The 23,247-nt window shown below is 36.0% G+C and overlaps 6 protein-coding genes across 13 annotated transcripts in view; 4 read left to right on the forward strand and 2 right to left on the reverse strand.

Moving 5' to 3' along the window:
- Nucleotides 1–8,881, forward strand: part of LOC136345345 (A disintegrin and metalloproteinase with thrombospondin motifs 12-like) — an 88,866-nt gene extending 79,985 nt beyond the window's left edge. For 2 of the 4 annotated variants that reach the window (XM_066293543.1, XM_066293541.1), the window contains exons 2-25: nucleotides 2,900–2,947; nucleotides 2,999–3,166; nucleotides 3,215–3,426; nucleotides 3,483–3,664; nucleotides 3,715–3,898; nucleotides 3,954–4,168; nucleotides 4,226–4,378; nucleotides 4,802–4,948; nucleotides 5,092–5,252; nucleotides 5,311–5,411; nucleotides 5,645–5,724; nucleotides 5,780–5,909; nucleotides 6,645–6,741; nucleotides 6,793–6,935; nucleotides 7,003–7,123; nucleotides 7,171–7,294; nucleotides 7,343–7,490; nucleotides 7,542–7,638; nucleotides 7,695–7,860; nucleotides 7,913–8,049; nucleotides 8,102–8,253; nucleotides 8,306–8,399; nucleotides 8,451–8,612; nucleotides 8,659–8,881. In XM_066293543.1, coding sequence (XP_066149640.1) covers nucleotides 3,220–3,426; nucleotides 3,483–3,664; nucleotides 3,715–3,898; nucleotides 3,954–4,168; nucleotides 4,226–4,378; nucleotides 4,802–4,948; nucleotides 5,092–5,252; nucleotides 5,311–5,411; nucleotides 5,645–5,724; nucleotides 5,780–5,909; nucleotides 6,645–6,741; nucleotides 6,793–6,935; nucleotides 7,003–7,123; nucleotides 7,171–7,294; nucleotides 7,343–7,490; nucleotides 7,542–7,638; nucleotides 7,695–7,860; nucleotides 7,913–8,049; nucleotides 8,102–8,253; nucleotides 8,306–8,399; nucleotides 8,451–8,612; nucleotides 8,659–8,810 — 3,153 coding nt within the window. In that variant the 5' untranslated portion in view covers nucleotides 2,900–2,947; nucleotides 2,999–3,166; nucleotides 3,215–3,219 and the 3' untranslated portion in view covers nucleotides 8,811–8,881. Of the gene's footprint in view, nucleotides 1–2,899; nucleotides 2,948–2,998; nucleotides 3,167–3,214; nucleotides 3,427–3,482; nucleotides 3,665–3,714; nucleotides 3,899–3,953; nucleotides 4,169–4,225; nucleotides 4,379–4,801; nucleotides 4,949–5,091; nucleotides 5,253–5,310; nucleotides 5,412–5,644; nucleotides 5,725–5,779; nucleotides 5,910–6,644; nucleotides 6,742–6,792; nucleotides 6,936–7,002; nucleotides 7,124–7,170; nucleotides 7,295–7,342; nucleotides 7,491–7,541; nucleotides 7,639–7,694; nucleotides 7,861–7,912; nucleotides 8,050–8,101; nucleotides 8,254–8,305; nucleotides 8,402–8,450; nucleotides 8,613–8,658 lie in introns of those variants that run through there. The other 2 variants (XM_066293542.1, XM_066293544.1) reach the window with 2 other exon arrangements.
- Nucleotides 8,882–10,528: 1,647 nt separating this feature from the next.
- Nucleotides 10,529–12,798, forward strand: Fdh (alcohol dehydrogenase class-3 Fdh). 2 transcript variants are annotated; one of them, XM_066293552.1, is made up of 7 exons: nucleotides 10,529–10,936; nucleotides 10,992–11,235; nucleotides 11,506–11,726; nucleotides 11,895–12,111; nucleotides 12,167–12,433; nucleotides 12,487–12,625; nucleotides 12,676–12,798. In XM_066293552.1, exons 1-7 carry the CDS (start codon nucleotides 10,919–10,921, stop codon nucleotides 12,707–12,709), a joined length of 1,140 nt encoding a protein of 379 aa, XP_066149649.1. In that variant the 5' UTR covers nucleotides 10,529–10,918; the 3' UTR covers nucleotides 12,710–12,798. The 2 variants fall into 2 exon arrangements, with proteins under 2 accessions (XP_066149649.1, XP_066149650.1); XM_066293553.1 differs by lacking the exon at nucleotides 10,529–10,936 and having other exon boundaries at nucleotides 10,992–11,081; nucleotides 11,138–11,235.
- A 131-nt stretch (nucleotides 12,799–12,929) lies between these two features.
- On the forward strand, nucleotides 12,930–15,205 carry LOC136345352 (E3 ubiquitin-protein ligase RNF185-like). Of its 3 annotated transcripts, none has more exons than XM_066293560.1 (4): nucleotides 12,930–13,079; nucleotides 14,161–14,335; nucleotides 14,515–14,711; nucleotides 14,760–15,205. In XM_066293560.1, the coding sequence occupies exons 2-4, from the start codon at nucleotides 14,169–14,171 to the stop codon at nucleotides 14,963–14,965; spliced, it is 570 nt and encodes a 189-aa protein (XP_066149657.1). In that variant the 5' UTR covers nucleotides 12,930–13,079; nucleotides 14,161–14,168; the 3' UTR covers nucleotides 14,966–15,205. The 3 variants fall into 3 exon arrangements, with proteins under 3 accessions (XP_066149657.1, XP_066149656.1, XP_066149655.1); XM_066293559.1 differs by lacking the exon at nucleotides 12,930–13,079 and adding an exon at nucleotides 13,644–13,792; XM_066293558.1 differs by lacking the exon at nucleotides 12,930–13,079 and adding an exon at nucleotides 13,781–13,922.
- Nucleotides 15,206–16,526: 1,321 nt separating this feature from the next.
- On the forward strand, nucleotides 16,527–17,615 carry Syx18 (syntaxin 18). Its single transcript, XM_066293319.1, has one exon. The coding sequence runs from the start codon at nucleotides 16,613–16,615 to the stop codon at nucleotides 17,522–17,524; it is 912 nt and encodes a 303-aa protein (XP_066149416.1). The 5' UTR covers nucleotides 16,527–16,612; the 3' UTR covers nucleotides 17,525–17,615.
- Nucleotides 17,553–18,352, reverse strand: LOC136345234 (transmembrane protein 230-like). The gene is made up of 3 exons (XM_066293320.1): nucleotides 18,130–18,352; nucleotides 17,929–18,078; nucleotides 17,553–17,877 (listed from the first exon to the last, which is right to left on the reverse strand). Exons 1-3 carry the CDS (start codon nucleotides 18,212–18,214, stop codon nucleotides 17,678–17,680), a joined length of 435 nt encoding a protein of 144 aa, XP_066149417.1. The 5' UTR covers nucleotides 18,215–18,352; the 3' UTR covers nucleotides 17,553–17,677.
- Nucleotides 18,353–18,707: 355 nt separating this feature from the next.
- LOC136345232 (NKAP family protein CG6066) lies at nucleotides 18,708–19,921 on the reverse strand. Of its 2 annotated transcripts, none has more exons than XM_066293317.1 (3): nucleotides 19,659–19,921; nucleotides 19,405–19,599; nucleotides 18,708–19,352 (listed from the first exon to the last, which is right to left on the reverse strand). In XM_066293317.1, the coding sequence occupies exons 1-3, from the start codon at nucleotides 19,766–19,768 to the stop codon at nucleotides 18,743–18,745; spliced, it is 915 nt and encodes a 304-aa protein (XP_066149414.1). In that variant the 5' UTR covers nucleotides 19,769–19,921; the 3' UTR covers nucleotides 18,708–18,742. The 2 variants fall into 2 exon arrangements, with proteins under 2 accessions (XP_066149414.1, XP_066149413.1); XM_066293316.1 differs by having other exon boundaries at nucleotides 18,708–19,358; nucleotides 19,659–19,902.
- Between the last annotated feature and the right edge of the window lie 3,326 nt (nucleotides 19,922–23,247).

Below are 23,247 nucleotides of genomic sequence, written 5' to 3' on the forward strand. Positions count from 1 at the left end.
TCTTGCTGCATTAACTCGTTAACTGCGTCATGTGGTTTTATGAATGGTAAAAATTCTTGGATCTGGGTCATATATATATCATGTAAAATGGTCACTTTTCGTTTAAACGCAGCGAGCTTTTAAACTTCAATTCTAGAATGTTGAAATTGATTTTTTTTGTCGAGAGGAATTTGAGATTTTTTTAAAACTAGAAAACAGTGGCGCCACCAGAGCATCCAGACAATTAAACAAAAGCAACTTTGGGAAATTTTCGTGTGGACAAGAAGTTTCATGTACTAGAGCGAGACTTGCACGCCAGTGACTAAATGAACTATTGAATTTCTGAAAATTAAAACAAAAACTTGAATTAAAATTTGTGGTGTTACCAATGGAACTTCTATTTCCGAGCTTAAGCGAATGTGCTTTCAGACTTTGAGGGCGTAACGTAGAGCGGTCTCGTTGAGTCGTGTTGGGCTCCCGTCCGGGAACCACCGCTACCTAAACCCCCTCTCCTTGCATCTGGCACTACCCCAGGTGAATTGATTGAGACCAGTGAGTATATGTCCTCGTTTCATCCGTTTGTTTCGTTATCATTGTTGCCTTTAACATTGTTGTGAAAGCATTCCAAGAACGTGGGAGCAGTTTTGAGACATTCCGTTTGTCAACAGTGCAGTTCACCTTTTCCTCAGCCAATTTCCTCTCTTTTTTGTCCAGTTGTTACATGTAAATAATGCGTGTTCTGGTGCATCTTCTCTCTTACCATACCAGCGCGTTGGTGTCTGATGTTTGCCTATTTGATTAAAATATTTTCCAAATACAGGGTGTCCATTTAACAGGCCCTCAAACCCGTCTATTAATTAGTTTCTTTGTGACTTAATTTAAAAAAATCAATTATGGGGATGTATCGGACGCTGCTGAAGGTAAATTTTGAAATTAGTGACAACTCTACAGGGTATCCCAAAAATCTTTTTTCTCTATCTTATATCTAACTGCAATTTTAATTTTTTTTTATGGGGCGATGAAAATGTCCAAAGTTTCTTTTAAATTAATTTCCATTTTTTTTCCTAAAACTTTACAGCCCTGTATTCTCGTAACGGAGCATTTTTGGAACATAGTTTATATAACAAACTATCATTATTTTTTCGTGTAGAATTCCACCGTAAAATATCTGCATTATATTGAGGAACACCCTGTATATTCGAAACTATCAATTTTCGGCTAGGGGCATATTTTGTCCGATCGTCACCATCTGACAGGTAACGTCTCCAGCTCTCGGTTGTCCCGTTGCTAATGAATCACACCGTACAGATCCTACGAGATTCCACGAGGCTTGGAGAACAGGGCCTGCCCTTTAAACGGGACCTCTGTAGTCAACCTTTGCAACAATTTATTCAGTGAAAACCAGCGATTGAACAGGTTTCATTTTGTAACTGCTTACACAATAAAAACAGGTACCTTGGTTTGTTAACTCAGTTAACAAATGGGACCAGTAACAACAATAACCGTAGTAGTTCTGCAGATACGGGGCGCAGCTTAAATATATTCAAATGTATGCCATTTTCATAAAATTTCTACATATAACGAACAGCAATATTACAAAAATATATACGAAACTCATTGGGATATACTATTTTATGTAAACTCGTGCTGTATTAGAGGACCTTGCTTCGCTCGTTACATAAAATTACGCATTTCCTAACTCGTTATGCAAATACCTATTCTGTGCTCATCTTTATCTCTTCTTTCAATAATCCCTTCGCCGTTTGACATTCAGCCAACTCCACGTTATAGTTGTGCGAGCTAATCAGGTCTGAGAACGATTCCCATCTCATTTTTTTTGTGGGTTTAAGAACCCTAATTTACCCAGTGATCAGTGGCGATTGCGAACCTCCACAGGTCGGAAAGAGCCACCGCTATCAAGACCTTATATCATCGGTACTTGCAGGTCCTTTACCTTTAGTCACCTCTAGACAGCCCTACCGGGTACAGTCCCAAAAATCGGTACCGTAGAAACGGGAAACAGTGGCGTCATCGGAGGAACTAAATAATTAAATAAAAAGGAAACGAATTTAGGGATGTTTCGTTCTAAATGAGACTTCGAGAATCTTCATCTTCTGAATCAGAATGAGGGAGGAGAGGGGGGATAATTTCACAAGAGAGCGGGCGGTTACCAAAAGATGCAAATGATTTAAAAAAAATTAATTCATATTTGTCATGGAGGAAACATCGTGATACCACTGAGGGTTGCCGTAATTAGCTCGGTCAGAGTAATAGAGTCGGTATTCAGAGTCGAAAAACTGGAAGAGAAGGGCATTTTTAGAGGACGAAAGACGTGTTCTTCGTATTGAAAAAGAGATTCCATTTCGGTTGTTGTATAAATCGTATTTACTCGAACCGTATACATTTCAATTTTTTCTGATTTCTATAACAAAATTATAACAAAAACTCTCAAACTCTTCATTGACAACCGGTTTGGAAACGCGGATAATTGATTTATTAAAATAAAAAATCTCATGTGATCACCTGAGCTCTTTAGGAGTAATGGTGTGCCACCCGCATTATAGTGAATTTTCTACCTTCAGTTTCAGTATAGATCACATAGCAACCTGAGTATAACAGTAGCACACCGTGTCACAGGTGGATAAACTAAACATTCAATTTTCCTATAAAACCACACTTGAATTTTTTCCAAGTTCCTTTTTCTCACTATAATAGAATGTACACACTAATAAATCCCCCTGAAGGGCATAGCGAGCGAAGTAATCATCAAAATTCTGACCTTTATCTACCGGATACTTTTTTTTAGCAGTAGGCCGAGATTTAACAAACCCCTGTATTATTTGAAAAAAGCCAAATGTCATTATACAAAAATTGACAAACATGTTAGAAAATTCTCTGAAAATCGTATTTTTCTCCCTAGTGGTGCTACATGAAACTTTACTACTCAAAGCCCAAGAAGTCATACATGGTAAGACTCACTCTTACACATTAACAGCGAAATTCAACTCTTTTACTATAGGAAAATACACTGAAAACATCAAAAACTTCCACTTGGCAGTACCCCACAAAGCGACTCCTGATGGCGAGTTTGCTACCTTCCATTTGGAACATTCGCACGCTTACAATCCAGAAGAGTTCCGGAAAAGAAGGAAAAGAGAACTGGATGATCCGGATTCTGTTCACTATGGTTTGTATTGAGATTTGCAATTTGCTCAAGTGAGTCTTTATTGTAAAGGCATCATGCTGGACAACGAGATGTACCACTTGGAATTATGGCCGGACAGGAATCTCGTGCACCCCCAGGCGATTTTCGAGAAGCGGGACCCCACCCTTCCAGTGCGTGAGAGGGATGTAAAGGGTGTGGAAAACAAGAAAATGTGCTATTATTGGGGTAGAGTGAGGGGAGTTCCTAATTCCAAGGTAGCTTTGTCTGCTTGTGATGGACTGGTACTTACACATCTCCTAAGGAACTATTTGGCGATATTAATTTTAATTTCATATAGGCAGGGACTGTGAGCATGAAGAAAAAAATGTACCATATCGAGCCAGTTGCTGGACACTCTCCAAATAAAAAAGGACACCATTTGCATGTGGTGCATCAGGCTGAAAAGAGCAGAGGAAATCGATATTGTGCAGTTGATGATTCGCAGGAAAACTGGACTAACGCGATTAAAAGAAGAATAACGTAGTTAATTAAACATTCAGAATAATGAGGAATATTCCTAAGTTTTTTAGTGAGGAATATGCCAAAGGAAATAACATTTTCCGAAGAGAAGCCGAGTTCCAATCAGCAAATGAATCTCGAATGGAAATCTTTCCGCAATGGATCGAAATCATGTTGGTTACCGATAAGAAGATGGTTCTGCGACACACAGGAAAGCGAGATATTGAACAATGGATCCTAACACTTTTCTCACAAGTGAGATTACTACATCTTCCACCCTGAGTAACTTTCAATCATTTTTTCAAAACAGGTCAGGATGATGTTTGCAGATGCGTCAATGTGGGCAGTCATTCAGCCAACGTTAGTCCGCATTGTTTATTTAGAAAAAGAAGAACAAGAAATCGATTTGCAAGTGCAACAAGATGTAGATAAAACTTTGCACAGTTTTTGTACATGGGCACGAAAACTTCAGCCCAAAGAAGAGAGCCATCCGAATCACTTTGATGTTGCCGTTTTAATGTCCGAGTGAGTCTTTTATATTTAAAAAATATGCGGATAAATAATTGTTCTTCGTTGATTCAGATGGGATTTCTGTAGAACTAAAGGGACTGAATGTGGCATAGTAGGATGGGCCTTCGTGGGAGAGGCATGTTCCCAGAAATCCAACTGCATGGTAACGGAAGACGGTGGATTGATAGATACGATTACTACTATTACCCATGAATTGGGGCATTTGTGAGTATTCGTAAAAAGAAGCGCCGATTTTTATATCTACTAGAATATACGTAAAGATAAAAATTAGGAAATATTGAAATTGATGATTTGAATTAATGAAACTGAAATAATGACATTGAAGTGAAATTGAAATGAACTTATAAAAAAATTTAGAAGTATTGAAAATCAGTCCAAAAATGAAAAAAAGAAAATCTCTCTAAAAACACAATGTATCAATCCAATATCAATTTCTTCTTACTGGAGAAAAAGCTAGGAGGGTCAAAAAGTTTAAAAATTCATTTAAACCCTTTTAAAAAGCTTTTGCGTTGATTGCGTTCCTTGCCACCGATTTCAAAACAATTATCGAATTTTTCCAAATATTTCACATGGCGAAGTTAAAAAAATATACATACATGTATGTGACAAAACTAATATTTACCACAGACTTGGTATGACCCACGACGCTGACGAGAACCCATGTCCAGGCGACGATCCCTCCGATGGGTCCTCGTACGTGATGAACGCCTATTCAAAGGGCTACACGATAAGGTGGTCACCTTGCAGTATTGCCTCAATGAAACAGTTGGCTTCGTAAGTGCCAAAACATCCCATTTTACAAAACATCGAAAAGTTTATTAAAATATGTACTAAGAGGACGTTAAAATTCAATTAGTAATCAACGCCCTTTTAGCGAAAATTTACAATTTTCCGCTATTTTCCTGATGATATTCCAGGATACACCTTTTGGATTGTTTCAATGATGAACCGGAATTCGAGGTATATCCTTTAGGGGATAACCTACCAGGGGTGGTTTACGACCAAGATACTCAATGCAAGGTTTCACTCAGAGAAAAGGGAGGCATTACAGGAGGCTGTAAAGCGTCTTCAGATCCAGGTAGTACCTGAACGTATTTACTTGCTTTTTCGGAAAACGCTTTTGGTATCTTTCATAGATAAACAATGTCAGCAATTAGGCTGCATCCGTGCAAACAAGAAATGTGTTGCATTCTATGGACAAAGAATGGCTGATGGGACTGCTTGTGGTACAGACAAGGTAAACGTATTTTCTACAACGTATACACAAAAATGGAGTTTACAGTATGTTCGAAAACCACCCTGTAAACTCTATTAAAATAGCTGAAGCATAATATTGTTGCATTTAATGCAATTGTAGAAAATTGATAGTATGTTCGAAAATGTTTTGGTCACTTGTAAAAACTTTGTTTTACTGAGTTCATTTTGAATACCCCCTGTATATTAACTCTTAGTCTCTCCTTTGGGTTTCAGTGGTGCATTAACAAAAAGTGTGTGCCTAAGGGTACGAGGCCTGAAGGCATTGATGGTGGCTGGGGCGAGTGGGGCGAATGGTGGTTAAAAACAAACTTTCTTCGAGGTTTTCTATGTAATTTGTACTTAATTTAGGTCTCCCTGTACGAAAAACTGCAGCAGGGGAACACAGTTTCAAGAAAGACTTTGCGACAATCCGAAACCAGTATATCCAGGGAAAGGCTGTACTGGACCTATAAGAATGATCAGGATTTGCAATCCGCAAGTAATAATTTTTTTCAAACAAAATCGTGACCTCAATCAATCAATTCGCTCCCATACTTAACCTGAGTGAATCCTGAGGTCAGTTCTAAGATAATCTTGAACCTGAACCTGAACCTGAACCTGAATCTAACCCGAACTATAGGTGTTTTTATAATTTTATCAATAAAACTCGCTTACTGTCCAGGCTGCATGATCAAATCGGTCAAAATCAGAACAACGATCTGCTTCATTTGTTGTTGAGAAAGTCGGATCTTCTATTGAAGCTGAGCATTGACTTTTGTTTGCATTTATTTTCCCAGCATGCCCATGTCCTAAAAAATATAAAGTTATTACATAATTAATTAAGTCCATGTTTTCCATCTGAATTGAAGGTCCAACGGTAAGCGTTTGCTCGGACAAGTTGTGTTGCCAATATGTCCGACCATGCAACAATTCTCTTCATGTTAAATACACCAGATAGACATAGTATCCCTATTATTATTGGTAATATATGTATAACGAAGGATGTATATTGGTAGTTAATAAGGAGAAGCCATTTTAGCTTGCATGGATTAGATTTAGGCAATTTCGTTCTCAAATCTTGATACTATGGTGACGGGTAATAGTTAACTATTTAAACAGTTTTCGAATTTTCAGTGCAGCTACATATGTCGGAAATTCATGAAACAATGATTTTTTTAATAATTCAAATAAATCGCCTGAATTGTAAATTATGCGGAGATTTTCGCATTTCCAGGACTGTCCGCTGGACGCAATACCTTTCCGACTACAACAGTGTCACAAATATATGATAGACTACTCAGCGAAATACATCGAAGGACATTTCAGTAAAGGTATTTTCAATTATCCAGTTTAACACAAAGAAAACCATATATTTATTGAAGAGCAACCCTGTATTGTAAAATGTTACACGCAGAATAAAAAAACCGATAAAAAACAAATAATAAACCTTCGGAGGCCAATTGATGATGGAGCCAAATGCGAAGTCGGCAACCCGTTGAAAATGTGTGTGGCAGGTAGATGTGTGGTAACAAAAAGCTCTAAAACTTTTATCGTATGTTTACTTATTAAGAAACATTCTCTAATTCTAAAAGGAAGTTGGGTGCGACAACAAATTAATAGGTTCTGAAGCAGTGATGGATCATTGCGGTATTTGCAACGGAGATGGAACCAGGTGTAAAACTGTAAATGGTGAAGCGGTGGTTAATGGGGAAGGTACGTAATTTTTTAGTCATTATAAAAATATAATCTATTATATTTAGGCTATCAAAAGTTGACTGTAGTGCCTGCAGGCAGCCGTTCGTTCAAGCTACGAGAAATGACGCCAAGCGAAAATTACATCGTCCTGGGTCTGCCCGACAGAAAAATTTTCTATTTTAACGAAGGGTAATTTCTCCCCCATCTATTTATCCCTCCCTAACTCTTTCTTCGCAGTGCAAAGAATGCACCAGGAATTTACCCTCTTGGTGAGAAGAAGCGAGGCTATTTCATGTACAAACTTAACATTTACAATCAAACAAACCGCGATTTCGACATTGAATTCATATCCTGGGACTTGAACAGGGAAGACATAGGAGTATATGCAAGTATTTGCGTTACCTGTTAATAAGTATCTCGAAAGTGAAATTCACAGGCGCTCCGCAAGAGCAACACCAAGGACAATATCACATGGACTTTTGTCGAGCCCTCAGAGACTCCCATATTCGATCCCAAATACAAATGGGACATTGGTGAGATAAAATATTAAAAACGTCTAACAAAAAAAAATAATTCGTTAAATTTGAAGCTGAATATAAGGAATGCTCGAAAATGTGCGATGGCGGTGTACAGGAAGCGAGACTGGCTTGCTATGAGAAAACTGCAGGAAGAGTCAGTGATTTCTATTGCGAAAAGTTAGAAAAACCTAAGGAGCAAGAACCCAAGAAATGCAATACTCAACCATGTCCTAAAGAGCAAGCTTGTGGATATTTTTTTTGCTTTCTTAATTTAAAATTAAAATTGCAGGTGGAAAGTAGGCGTTTGGGGTCGATGCCGCGCCTGCAAAAACAAAAGTGGAGTGCGAATGCGTGAGGTGCAATGTGTGAAAAAAAATTCAAATCCCAAAGGAGATGATATTATTTTAGAGGATTCAGAATGCAAAGGTTTAAGCAATTTTGAAATTATTATCAATTAATTCAAAAACAAATAATATAGAAATTAAGCCTGGTATAGCAGAACTATGCACCTCCAATAGAAAGTGCGATTCTTCTCGAAGGAAGAAATCAATTTCTATCCCTAGAAAATTTCAAGACAGCATCTGGAAGCAGATGAGTAAGCGACATGTAATTGAAAATCGTGGAACGTTGGTGAGTTTTAACCCCCACTTTACCTCAAATTAATATTATATTTTATATGCAGAAACACCCCTCAATATATTTAAATGGCAAGAAACCTCCTCCGTGCACCAATGCCACTACAGCTTTCACATGGCGGCCTTCAACCATACATATCGGTTACTAAACTAACAATCAAGGTAGAATTGCTTTATAATACCAGTTTGCAGGTCAAATAGTAGTTGACAAAGGTGAAGATGCTGCAGGAGTAGGTGATATTGTCGTCCAAGATATAACAGAGGTGGAAGTAGACAGTTCTGTACAAGAAGATGATTTGGAAGAGGCAGAGGATCCTGCACTTATAATTCAAGGAACCACTAAATTGATGAAAGGTTATTTAGTGATTTGAGTTGTTTGGTATTTTATCTTGGATTTTAGCTCTTGATTTTGAACGTCAATTCGATACTCCAGAGAAGTATGATGAGCCTGAGAGAAAAACAACCAAGGATAGCAAAGTTGGTGGTAATTGTATAAGTACAAAATTTGGTACTGAAGTTAAATGGATGCCTGTAAAGCAAACAAATGATTAGGAAAGAGTTTCTTTAATATACTTATATGTATTGAGATATATTATAATTGTAATATATGAAAATATGCTAAATGCTGCGCAAATTTGGAATAAATAACTCAAAAACTATGATGGGAAAGCCTCATTACAAAATAATGAAGCCCGTGTCAATATACATACATATATGTAGTCAGTCTAAGTGAAACTCTTATACTAAGTTTGTTGGGTATAAGAAAGTAAAAACTGGCAACAAATATGTAGACAAAATGAAACTTGTATATATTGTAATTCAAATTCTAGCTTTAAACCATGTTCAATTTTAATTTAATATTTAATTGAAAGTCCTTTGTTTTTAATTATGTCTTAAACGGTCGGGTACAAATTCTACCAATTTTTCACAATATTTTGTTAATATCTTTACCCATTCTCACCTTAAAACAATTTTTAACTGCGTTCATACATTACAAGATTTCCAGAACATTTTGATCACATGCACCCTCAGATCATAACGGAACCTCCTCCGTGCTTCACTATCAACCGTAAATTTTTTTCTTTTAATATCTCATTAAATTCTCCCCAAACTAATTGTCCATCAAAAAAAAAAAATGTTGAATTTGCTCTCATCTGCAAAAATTACATTTTTCCAGAAGTTAAAATCCTTTTCTTGATATTCGTCCGCAAATCTTAAACGTTTGATTTTATTAATCTTACTGATCTATGTTTTTTTTAAGCTACTATACTATTTAGATTATACTTATGTAATAAGTTTCAAATGATTTATGGATTAACAACCTTATTTAGATATGTTTCTACAATTTTTGCCAATTTAGAAGCAAACATTTTTGGATTTTCTGCAACATTTCATAAGATCCCCCTTTCATTATAATCATTAAGGATTTTTCTAAAGCTATTTCGCACTTTGTTTTTAATCCTTTCTTCATTAACATAACGATCTATAATACTGTGTATGGTTGTATGATTCCTATAGACCATTTTACATATTTGACAGGAAGTTTTTCCTCTTTCATAATGGTAGATGATGAGATCTCTTTTAGTGACGGTGGTTTGGCCTCTTTGTTGGCCCATTACAAACAATAATTAAATTTAGATAAGCGAGGCTAATAGTATACAGAAAACACAAACACCCAATTCTTTTAAATATGCATTTACTACTAAATACCTTGGATGTATGAGTTTCATGTTGATACCAAGAATTTATATTTTCTAAATATTTAAAAAAAACTCAACATTTTTAAAATTCTTGTTTACCAAATCCCTTATTATTTTAATCCTTTACCATAAAAAAAAAATTATTAAAATTATTCATGAGTACGAGTTGCACTGTGACTGACTGTATATAGAACATTACCGTCTAGTGATAAATTTATAGTTAAAAAAAGACTTGGACTAGAATTTAAACCAATATAAAAGTCTTTAAGTTGAAAAAGCCTACCATCATCCCTCTATCTCTTCTTTAACGATGATAATGTAAATTCCCGCCAACATTATAACCTCTATTAAAAGAGTTTGCACTATCATTAAATATTATACCCTCTGTACTACTACCCCATAGGACCTCATGAGTCTCGGGGGCTCATATGTGTCTCTTCCAACAGGGCCGCATCAACAGCTTATTTTTATACGTTGTTATTTTTTTAGGTTAAACCATAATTCTATCTCTCTCGTACTTGTAAGAAACAAAAGTAAAATATAGTCCGAAATTCATTTTAAGATGATGATCAATTTTAGCCCCATAATTTGTCAAAAACTGTGCTAGACTTTATGGGAAATAAAATTGAACAATTCGACATTTTTACTTATAAGTCTCTTACTATTTATTCATCAATAATTTCAATATTATTTTTACCATTTATACTAAAATCGATAAATTTTTAATTTAAAATAACATAAATAAACCAATAATAAATATTAATTATCCTTTTCATAACGGCACCCCCGAGGTCAAATTGTGACGTCACGCGGATATCAGCAATTGTTATTTTATTTTATTTTCTGTATTATAAGTGAACCTTTGATTCCTCTATTCAATTAAACTTATAAAAACTCAACCAGTCATCTAACAATCGCATTTAAATCAAGCAGAACCTTCCAGTCTACCAATATAGCGACATGTCGACTGCCGGTCAAGTAAGTTCTAATTTCTGTAGAGATACAACCACCAATGTGAAGTGTTGCCTCAAAGGTGATAACCTGCAAGGCAGCAGTGGCCTGGGGCCCCAAGGAAGATCTGAAATTTGAGACCATTGAGGTGGCGCCCCCCAAAGCCCATGAGGTGAGGATCAGAATTTTGTACACTGCAGTATGCCACACTGATGCTTATACTCTCAGTGGGGCTGATCCTGAGGGTATTTTCCCTGTGGTCTTGGGGCATGAAGGCTCAGGAGTTGTGGAGAGTGTTGGAGAGGGGGTAACCACCATTCAACCAGGTAAGGCAAGAATATAACTTACTGTTTGAAAGATTGAATAACTAGATTAAGAAATTGAACCAAAGCATTGAAAGACTAGTAACTAGATCTGCATAAATTAGTGTTAAGTGAGCTATTACTTGCATAAGGATAAGCATTGAATTTTAATGGAATTGCAATAATTTAAAGGTGAAACTAAAGTCATTAAAGTACACATTTCAATTGACTAGTAATACTAAAGTTTCCTTTGAATTAATTATGTGGTTAATCTTTCTTTTATATGCCACAAAGGTGACCATGTCATCCCTCTCTACATTCCACAATGTAAGGAATGCAAGTTTTGTAAGTCTCCAAAAACCAATCTTTGCCAGAAAATCAGGATTACTCAAGGGAAGGGAGTAATGCCTGATGGATCTTCGAGATTTACTTGCAAAGGGCAAACACTCTACCATTTCATGGGCACTTCCACTTTCAGCGAATATACTGTAGTAGCTGATATCTCAGTAACAAAGGTAGGATCCTCTCAGATTGACCCTACATGTTTTTTTGGTGTTTGGGATTAATTTTTTTTTACTAATGAAATTATCATTATTATTATCATAAACTTGACCTTTATTTGGCTATTTTTAAATAATCCTACAAATATGGTGTGTTTTCTGAACACAAAGATAACTTTCTAGATAAACCCTAAAGCTCCACTGGATAAAGTATGCCTCCTGGGATGTGGGGTTCCCACAGGTTATGGTGCTGCTTTGAACACTGCTAAAGTAGAAAAAGGTAGCACCTGCGCAGTTTGGGGCTTGGGGGCTGTAGGTTTTGCAGTAGGACTTGGGTGTGAATTAGCAGGAGCCTCTAGAATTATCGGCGTGGATATCAATCCTGAAAAATTCGAAATTGGTACTTTAATTTTTATCAATAGCACGTTTTGTATATGTATGTTTTTTTTTCATAGCAAAAAAATTCGGTTTTACCGAATTTATAAATCCAAAAGACTATGATAGGCCTCTTCAAGAAGTGCTGGTGGAATTAACAGATGGCGGACTTGATTTTACTTTTGAATGTGTGGGAAATATCCACACTATGCGACAAGCGCTAGAGGCTTGTCATAAAGGATGGGGAGTATCCACCATCATAGGCGTCGCTGGGGCTGGCCAAGAAATCAGCACCAGGCCCTTTCAACTGGTTACTGGAAGAGTGTGGAAAGGAACAGCTTTTGGGGGTCTGAACCTCAATTCTCATCACTAAAACCAAACTAAAACATATTTGCTGCAGGCTGGAAAAGTATCGATAGTGTGCCTAAATTGGTCGACGATTATTTGGCCAAGAAAGTTAAATTAGACGAGTTCATATCGCACACGTTTTCCTGGGACAAAATCAATGATGCTTTCCATCTGATGCATGAAGGAGAAAGGTGCGTTTAAAAATAAATAATAGTATGTTTATTGTTGGTTGTTTTTGCAGCATTCGCACAGTGCTCACCGTGGGACAACAATAAAGTGATTGCGCGCTTTAATAAGATTATAAGTATCGAATCACCATTGGGTTTAAGGTTAATTATGTCAATAAAGCACTTTTCACTGTTTAGGTATCATGGTAATTTTTTTCCTAGATTACAATGGCCTCTTGTCGCTGCAGTTCCGTTCAGTCAAGTATATGTAACAGTTTATCCTTTTATTATGAATTCCCCATTTCAAGAAATGCTTGTCAGGATGGCCTCCCAGGACCGCTGGAGAACTTTACAGCGAGATTTCTTTCCTTTGTTGATTATGTGGGCTGAGGCATGACCTGCTTTATCATAGCCTCATTCTGGGAATCCAGGTCTTCTTCTATTAAGTTTATTGTTCATCTGAGAGTATGATGTGAGTGTAAGTATGAGCTTCTTGTGTGAATGTAAATTGCTTATGTTATGTTTTGGCCTTGCATCATTATAAGATATGGTGCTGCATCTTTATATGTATATTTGCCTGACGAATTTTCTGAGCTCTCCGAGTTTCAGTTCATTAACCTAATTTTCTACTTATACATATATTACGTTATTGTTGCAAACAAAAACGGAAAAGGTTATTAGGTGAAAAGCGAATGGAGCGGTCAATACTATGCTCTCACTTATCAATTCCTTTTAAAGGGACTACCAATTTTGAGTTTTTCGCTTGAAAATTACCTATTTAGCGCTTAAAATTTAGTACATTCTTTGGAGAGTCAAAAACGTGTAGTTTTACTTTTTGGTATAACACAAATCAGTAAATATTTGTCTGCTAATGGAGGAATTTTTAAAATATTTGAAGAATATCTTGCGAAATCATTTTCTTGATAATGGCGATTGCACAGTTCTGTTTCCCATCCTCGATTGTTAAAGCTAGTGTCGCCATCTAGTAAAGAAGCTAATGAAAGTGTCCGAGTAATAACTGCAATCTCTAAAATCTATTTTTCTCTTATGATGTGCAGTAAACAAGGACAAAAACCAATCTATCAAGAATTTACTGGGCCTAACGTCAATATCATAATCACCTGATTTAAGAAAAATTTTTGGAATTCCAAGAAAAAAAAAAATTGTTATGTACTGATAGTTGAACTTAAGGTAAAAATCGATTTAAACAAGTATTTTTCGTATATGAACTCATACAACTTTTATGAAAAGACACGTCAGAGTAACGTAATTGATTCTGATAAAATTCTAGCTATTTCTAGCTCAAATTGTTTGCTATACGGTGAGTGCGAAAGTGACCCATTTCTGCTTGAGATAATGTAGAGTTGAGATTCCTAAATTATCTTTCAAATGCTTTATAAATTCTCATCGAAGTTCCATATGTTGGTACTGTTTGACGAAATCGAAAAAGTACCTTGGCCTGTTTACATAAAAACTGTATTATATCTGTTAAATATTTATGCCATATTAGACATCAGTTATTAGCGATTTATTAAAAAATAACATTTTAATGCATGCAGATTGAGACATGTCAACCAGCACAGAAGAGGCTCGAGAAAGCACTAGTCAAGGAGATGAAGGAGATAGCCCTAACTCAAAGCAGGGAGACAAGAAAGATGATGGACTACTGGAGTGCAATATATGCCTGGACACAGCTAAAGATGCAGTTGTCAGTATGTGTGGACATTTATTTTGGTTAGTTCTATTAGTTTTATAGGTGCAAAATTTTTTTTAATGAGGTAAAAAACAACACTTGAATGATAAATTGAGGAAGCAGCATCTTAAAATGTTGCATGAAGGTTTACTGATATCTGCAAAAAAATCCATGAAGCTCTGTGAAAATTCTTTTTACCTGATCTTAACTCTCTTTTTAGTTGGCCTTGTCTACACCAATGGCTTGAAACACGGCCAAACAGACAAGTTTGCCCTGTATGTAAAGCTGCAATTAGTCGAGATAAAGTGATTCCTCTCTATGGGAGAGGGAGCAAGAACCAGCAAGACCCTCGAGATAAAGTACCACCTAGGCCTGCAGGACAAAGAACTGAGCCAGAACCGGGAAACAACTTTAACGGTAATTTTTCCTTAATATAATTATTCTCAGTATAGCACATTAACATAGGTTTTGGATTTGGGGATGGGGGATTCCACATGTCTTTCGGAATTGGGGCTTTTCCCTTTGGATTCTTTACATCAACCTTCAACTTTGGAGAACCTAGACCTAACATGGCGCCTCATGGCACCCCCCAATACATGGAGGAACAATTCTTATCCAAGGTTTTCCTGTGGTTGGCTCTAATTTTTATTGCCTGGTTACTGCTTGCATAGTGGCCCTATTTCTCTATTGACTATTTTTTGGGATGGAATCTGATATTTTATTACTATAAACTTGTGTAATATACATTCCTTAGAGAGGTTTTTTGGTGGTCTTTCCAGGCAAAAAGTCATATGATGTTATTTAAAGTGTCTAGTCAATGTGAGCGCTTTACTGAAAAGTTGTCGGTAAAAGTCTTTAATCTTTGATTGTGTTGGACCCATAAATTAAATAATATATTATTATATGGTGTAGTTGGTGTTTTTTTTTACATGACCTGGCCCTTTTTGATGGATTATTATTGTCATTTGCGGTTCTCAGAGGAAAATTCCGCATAATATAGAAAAAATTCATCTCAAATCGACGAAAGAAATAGAAAATTTACAAAAAAGTGGAAAGTGTTTTGGGCAACCCCGAAGATTTGCGCACATGCGAGTATAACAAGGAAAGAAAAAATAAAGAAACCATATGTAGACATCAGCTCCACCTATTATAAAAATACCCGTCCTCCAAAGTTTCCCTAATTTCGGGAACGAGTTTAGGACATGACGAAAACGTAAAGGTTTACTGAGAATAAACACAATGATAAGTCCACGAAAAGAATACAGAATTCGTTACTATTTGAATGCTCTATTGCTTTTGCAAACTCTCCATTATCTTTTCCTATTATTTTTAACCGCACTAAATTTTTATACTTTATTCCAAATAATACTCGACCAGTCAAAAACAAAAAAGAACTCTAATTGTACATTTAATGCCAAAAATGTATCAAATTACTTATTGAAGCCATTTAAGTCTCACATTAAAGGCAGATTTTGGCATTAAGAGAATTAAGTTTACAGCCAAATTTTCAATAAATTCAAACGCCTTAAAGAGCTTTTAAACGGCTATGTGTTCGTATATCCTTACGTCCCTCTGGAAACTCTTCAAAAAGAAATTCGTAGCAGAATTACTCAAGAGGGCAGCTACATCAAAAGTAGGTCAGTGGGTCACATACGAGTAAGAGACATCAACAAATGTCAAAGCTGACAAGGATGCTAATACAAGCTAACTATCCTCGTCGTAAACTCCCATAACGCACTATATTAAAGAAAGAACTTTAGTTGTTTTTCCCAAATGCTATCAACGCTTTAATTCGTAATCTCAATACGTCATTTCAAATCATTATGAATTGTTTTTCATATTCAAAAAAATCAATTATTTTTCCACCCAACAGAGTCCTACATTCAGTATCAAATATTCCCGAATATTTCGTGAAACGTCATAGACAAAACAGTTGAAAAACATGATAAGTAGAAATTAGGTTATAAGAATAAGGATAGAAACAAGAATTAGGTCTGAAATGTTTTAATTGAATAATAGAATTCAGTATTATCATTAAATGTAGAATTTAAAAAAGCAATATAACTTTGAATGCATTCAATTCATGTTTTTGTTTTTTCTATTTTTTTTTAAATACAGAATATCTACTACACACACTCATTAAAAATGACACCTTATGAATACACTCACTCTATGAGTGTAATTTCTGACTGTGAAATAGGAAAAACTTAAAACTGTTGACAGCCTCGTGTTTATTTTTTTGACATTTATCCTTCATTATGTGATAACAACAACAACAAATTCATTAATTTAACAATTTGCAACTTTGAACAACAAAAATGGACTTGACAACCCTCTTCAAAGCGTGGGTGAAATCCATCAAAGTCACTAATAAAAATTTGGGTGTATTTGCCCCTGATAGCAAAACTACCCTCTTAAAAACAGGTCCCAAAGACGTACACCTGTCCAAAGCCCGAGAAATCGTAAAACACATTAAAACTCTGCAGAGTTTTCTGCAAGACAACAGAGCAGCTTACCTGAACGTTATAAATTACTTATCAACCAACAAAACTATATCTGAGGGTGATAGAGAGAAAGTGGATGATAGGGCTGAGAAAATTATTTCTGAGTGTACAACCTTGATAAATGAGTACAAGAAGGAAATTCGGGGCATGGCAAAGACCAAGCAAAAAGAAGAGCATTATCAAGGTGTGGTGGAATCTCTGGAGAATTATCTGAAGAATGTTTCAAAGATTTATACTGAGGCTAAAGCAGTGAGGGTGAAAAGAGTCATTGAAGCCCATAAATTGTCAAAACTTGAGACTAAACCTACTAGTAAGAAGACTGACTTGGAGGGTATAACAGAAAAAAATGAATCAACTTTACCATCAGCATCCTCCCCAATTAGTTATGATGAAGAATTGAGTACTGAAGATATGCAAATGTTCGAACAAGAAAATGAACATCTACTCAAAGAACTTAACAGTATATCTGATGAGGTGAAACAAATGGAAGGCAAAGTTGTACACATAGCAGAATTGCAGGAACTTTTTACTGAAAAAGTTCTACAACAGGAACAAGATATAGAGAGAATTTCTGATACAGTAGTGGGTTCTACTGAGAATATAAAGTATGCTAATGAACAAATTCGGCAAGCCATGCAGAGGAATGCTGGATTAAGGGTCTGGATGCTATTCTTTTTACTTGTATTGTCTTTTAGTCTCTTATTTTTAGATTGGTATAATGACTAAAATTTATGAGCTCATATGATGTTTTTTAAGGTGTAGGCATTTTGTTTTTTTATATAATAAAAGTATATTTATTGCATTAACAACAAAGGTACATTGGTGCTTTATTCTATATAATATAAATAGGTACGTAAGTATCACTTTCCACCTTAGTTTCTACTCAAACTCTGGTATATCATCAAAGGAAAACCCAGGCACTTGTTTATAAGCATAATAAGCAATTCTAACGTGATATGCCCCAGGTATAAACATGATAATTCCAATAATAATGATGGGCCATAAGCGATCTGGGTATTCCAACTCTATACGCCCACCAACGGCTAAGGAACCAAATACCAATAGACTGGTACCCATCACTAGAATTCCACTCATAACTTCCTACTATGAGCACAAGAAATCTAATTTACCCAAGAGTAAAGTAGCCAAGGTAATTGCTTTCCAAGGAACTTCTTGGGAGGGTTTCTGGAATTGGGCATCAACAAATCCATTATCTCTTGTGGGCAATTTAGCATATTCTTGGTTCTTGTTTCTTCGACGTGTGATATCATCAAAGTATTCTATTTACGAAAAATTAGCAATATAGAATGAAAATTCTTATTTGGAAATACCTGATATTGAATGTAAACTCATGCTGGAAAAATTATTCAGTTTTTCCTTGTTAAAGCATAAATTGATGGGTAATATTTTATGCATTTATTAGATAAGCAATGTTTAGAATTTAAAAAACACAATTCTCCACTAATTAAAATTATCTAAATAAGCAATAATGATTTATTTGAAAATAAATAATATTTGAGGTTATGAATTCAAAGATTATTGACATTTGGGTAAAAACAACTTAAGATAAGGATAGGTAACCAGTATCGTCATCCTTGTCTGGTTTTAATTATTATTTTAATTGGCCTCTCTTACTAATGGGTGACCCACTGACTTACCTCTATTAAAAAAAGTTCTGATAAGAATTCTCTTTAAGGACTTTCCAGTGTAAGGTAATAATGTGAGCACAAGTAGCACCTTAAAAGGATTTTAGGTTATACTTTGTTGACAATTTTGTTAAAAAAAGGGGGTCACCTTTAGTGACTGTATATAGTTGATATTGTTCCAACTCAAAAAAAATAGAAAAAGCAAAAACGCCAATTAAATACATTCAAAATTATGTTCCTCTCTTAAATTATACAATTAATAATAAACTAAAACTTTTCAAATCTATTTCTTATTTTTCTATTTATTCTTGTCAGCTAATTTTTGCTTAACCATATCCTTCAACTGCCCCAAAATCAAGTTTTCTCGCTTCTGTCTCTCTTCCTTACTAAACATCGCCAAAGCCCTCTTTTCGTCTGCTGAATAAATCTGGTTTTCTTTACGAATACGAACAGCCTCCATCCTCCTGTGTCTTGAGCCTGACATAACGTATCCTACCTTTTCAAACGAGGCTATTTCATCTGAGGTTAATCCGATTTCTCCTCTTCGCGGAATTCGTTTTCCTTCAGCTACAAAAGCAGCCATAGCAGCTCCTTCACCTGGCAAAAGGGCTTTGCCCATTTCTTTATGGGTGAGGGTGGTCAGAGGTTTCTGTTCAGGTCCCAAAACTGCATCTTCTTCTTCTGATGAATCTGAGACCATAGCTTTCTTTCTGGGTTTTAGTTCTTTTTCTACCCATTGTTCTTCTTCTTCTGAGTCATCAGAGCTTGACACAGACACTCGTTTCTTCTTTTTCTTCTTTTTTTTATCCTTTTTGTGTTTTTTGGACTTTTTGTGTTTCTTATCTTTTTTATGCTTCTTATTTTTGTGCAGATTTGTGGTCTGGTCTTCTGGCTCCCCTTCAGATTCACTGAGACTAAGGATTACTTATAAATTTATTGCAATATTAAATGAGAACTTACTCTTCTCTCACAGGAGATTTACTCCATACAGTGCTTTCTCTAAGACCTAAAATCTCCCTTTCTTGTCTACGGTGCTCCATGAAATCATCCTCTTGTGAAGAAAACTTCTTAGTGTCCCGAGATCGAGGATAGTCCCCATTCTTCCTCTCATGTTTACTGAATTTTTCTTCTGGATAGCGGCTACTGATTCTATGGCTACAACGGAAGAACTAAGAAACATTTCTGTAAGTCCTGAAAGGTTATTTCCTTATTACCTAGAAATTCTGGCCTTCGAAGTGCTCCTAGACCTTGATCTGTAGGATCGAGAAGCATGTTTCGTTCCGTTTCTATTGAATGGGGACCGGGACTTTCTTCTATACGACATATTCTGCTTTTTTTATGAAAATCATAAGTATTTTAAGTGGACTTAACAGTGGTAAGCCTGAAAACTTTAAATCAATGAATCAAAACAAATATCAGCTGATTTTGACAACAATTGTCACTTTCCTCACTACAGCTGTACCTTCTGGCGTATGTTTAGTAATATCACACCCAAAGTAAAGGGAAAATGTGAATGTACACCAAGATTGAATGTTTTCTAGATTATTAATTGGAATTTTAAAACATTTAGCGCATATATGTAGAGTTAATTAGATACCCAGATGCCTGCTTAGACTGCATTTACAATCTCGCTGGAAATATCAAAGGGTAATTTTTATTTATAAACATTATCTGCATTCTCTACCCGCGTAGATAATATTATATGAAATTAGATAATATACCATGGTTAATTGAAAGATTTAGGCGAAGAAACTTGAGTACAGATTCTATTCTAATATAAGAGTATATTGTTATATCGATGTTAATAAAATTCATCCTTGAACATCACACGACAATAATTAATGTTGCTCTGAAACAAGTAATAGAATTCCCCGTCCTTTATTCATTAAGCTGCTGGGAGAAAAACATGTTCTCTATCGTCACACAGACGCCTCTAATAATCTCCCCTACTGTATATATCCAATTAAATCGGTTTTATCTGGATGAAATGAAAATATTCGACAAACATCCATGGCTGCCAAAGACGCCGCGACGGGCCCGGCCAGGGCGTCAGGGCGCCCCACTTGCGGCGCCACCGATTTTGTTATTCCGGCGTCATATTTCCCCTTGTACACATGGAAATTGATACTTTAGTCAAATTACATACTGTGCTATCGTTTCACACACCCACTTGTGAAGACATAGACAGGTATAAATATCCTCCATAAAATTCATCAATCCAAAGTTTGACTTAATACTATAAAATTTCCATGAAACTTTTGAAATATTAATATACGTGTACTTCCAAAGTACGATCTCGAGGGAAACTTGCTGATTTAAAGTTTCTTAGTATGGCCGCCAAACGAGGGGTAATAAAGAGTTTTGAGGCCAAAACACACACATAGTTGTTGTGACAAACAAAGACTCATAAAGAGGCCAGCAGAGGTGCATCGGCGTCCCCCTCGGCGTCGCTTTTTTCGGGCATCGGCGTCTTCGAGGGACGCCGGGCGTCGCGCCAAACCTCGCGGCACAAAGACTCGACTCTTCGACGACGGCCTCGATGGCCCTTCTTCTCTGACCAATGAATTTACGGATTATGTAATAATAATACATGGATAAAAGAAAATCTAGAAAACTGCAAGAGGTTTATTGAGCAGTTCTCTCAAATTAACTTGATTCCAGACCCTGCCAAGAACGAATTAAAATATCAAATTTCGAGGGAAAGGGCGACGTTTTGTATGCACCCTGCTACCACCCGATTTGGCGCCGATCGCACCCCCTATAATCACGCCAGCACCCTATAGTCATATTTTTACCATTTATTTGATAAATGTCCGAACTTCGACGATGACTAATCTGGACTTTAAGACATTATTTCACTAGTAATAAAATAGTGCAGTAAAGTGTCATGAGACAAGATATGATTGCACACATAACTCAGTTACACAAAGAAATTAATTACAATCTATAGAAAATGAAAAATATCGTCTTGGAGTTGACCATGATACCGACGATTGGTTGTGTGGTTTTTGGTACCTATCTGAAATCGTTTTCCAGAACAAAATTGGCATACGTATGGGTGTTTCCAACTGGTATACCTTCATTTTTTTATTCGCTAAAATAATGAAAATACGTTTATGTGTTACGTGTCTATTAATGCTTTAAAAGTTTGTTGTTAGAATCTCATGTCATCATTTTTACATACTCCAACCTGTTGTATATCTTATAAGTACTTTTTCAAAAAATAAAGTTTAAGAGTGTAGTTGCAAAATTTCAGAGACGTGCGTAGGGGATTTCAAAACAGTAAATTTCAAAAGAATTTTTTTTTTCTGTAATTATTTGGTAAAATAATGAACATACGTTAATGTTTTCGGTGCCTCTTAATCATTTATATTAAGTCCTCTTATGAAACATAAAAATTTCAACTTTAATAACGTTTGCTAAGTAATCAAGACAAGGCAATGTGTGTGTACGCGTGAACTTGAAGTTATTAAATCTGCTTGTAAGAATTCATAGGCGTACATGAGGGTTAATTTGGTAAATGGTAACTGGTGAAGACTGATTGTCGTCAGAGGGCACACCCTATCTGTTTTCCACATTCGTCCGAGTGTTTTGATGTTCATGTAAACCCAGGGGGCAAAAACAACCCCCTCGATGGGGCCAGTATTCTTCGGCGTCCGTACGAAACAAACAAAGTCGTCTTCATGAGCGACGCCTGCCGTCGGGACGAGCGGGCGGCCGGTGCGACGCGACGCCCTGTCCGACCTATTTAGTTATTTTTATTATTAAAATATTTTCACTACCAATTCTGAGCAATGGACTCCTTGTTTTCTTGCTCCAAAAGGGTTGAAACTATAAACGACATAAGATGAAACCAAAAATCCAGGCGGACTAATCGGTATACGAGTAACTGAATTAAGATTCCGCATTTAAATGACGATACCGTCGATTTTAAATTTAGAAAATGTCGCATCTAGATGACGCCACGTCGTCTTTTTTCTCATCGTTGAAAATTATAAAAAATGTTTTAAGCGGCAAAGATTCGCATCCTACCGACGTTTCTATAAATCAGGTGGGTAATTTGTTCAGAACAGCGGAAATGCCTAATGGCACGCCACTGGAAATTTCTGACCATTATAGATAACATGCAAATGTCATTGACACCAACTGGTTTGAATATGAGAAAGCAGCGGCGTCTGTATAAATGACGTAACAAATTAAAACTGTTCATTTCAGTCATGTTTTTTGAGCATGCTAAATTTTTAAAACATTTATGACTGCTCTGGTACGTTTGCGAAACGCACAATTTTACTAGTGGTTTTTAAGTTTTGGGCAGTGGCGCACTCAGCCGGAGCACGTGGTAGCGCAGAAGTCAGATATGTGAACAATAAAATGGTGTTTTTTGAAGGAACGAATCCAAGAAAAATAAGAAAATTTATGGCACTGAATTCGTGGAAGGAAATATTAATTAGTATGTTACCCAGGTAGCGGTGTTCAGTTAGAAGACAGTAACGCAGTGAACAAAAACATTACTGGTTCTAATTAAAAGGCAGTGGTGCGCAAAATGCGGAAATATTCAATTTTTTTAAGTGTAAGTACAAATTTAAGGGAAATCAATAATTGTAGCTCAATTAAATATTTTTTGAGTAGTTGCCACAATTCTGGCCCCAAGTAAATAATAATAATAATTGTTAAAAGAAACAGAGTAGTTATTTCTTCCAAAACCTCTGTCTAGACGCAACGCCATACAACCGTAATTTTCGACAATTTCACCCATCCATGGTTGGTGGTACCATGTAATTTTGCTTCACTTTGATTATCATT

Source organism: Euwallacea fornicatus, chromosome 19 (genome assembly GCF_040115645.1).
Source record: "Euwallacea fornicatus isolate EFF26 chromosome 19, ASM4011564v1, whole genome shotgun sequence".
NCBI lineage: Eukaryota > Metazoa > Arthropoda > Insecta > Coleoptera > Curculionidae > Euwallacea > Euwallacea fornicatus.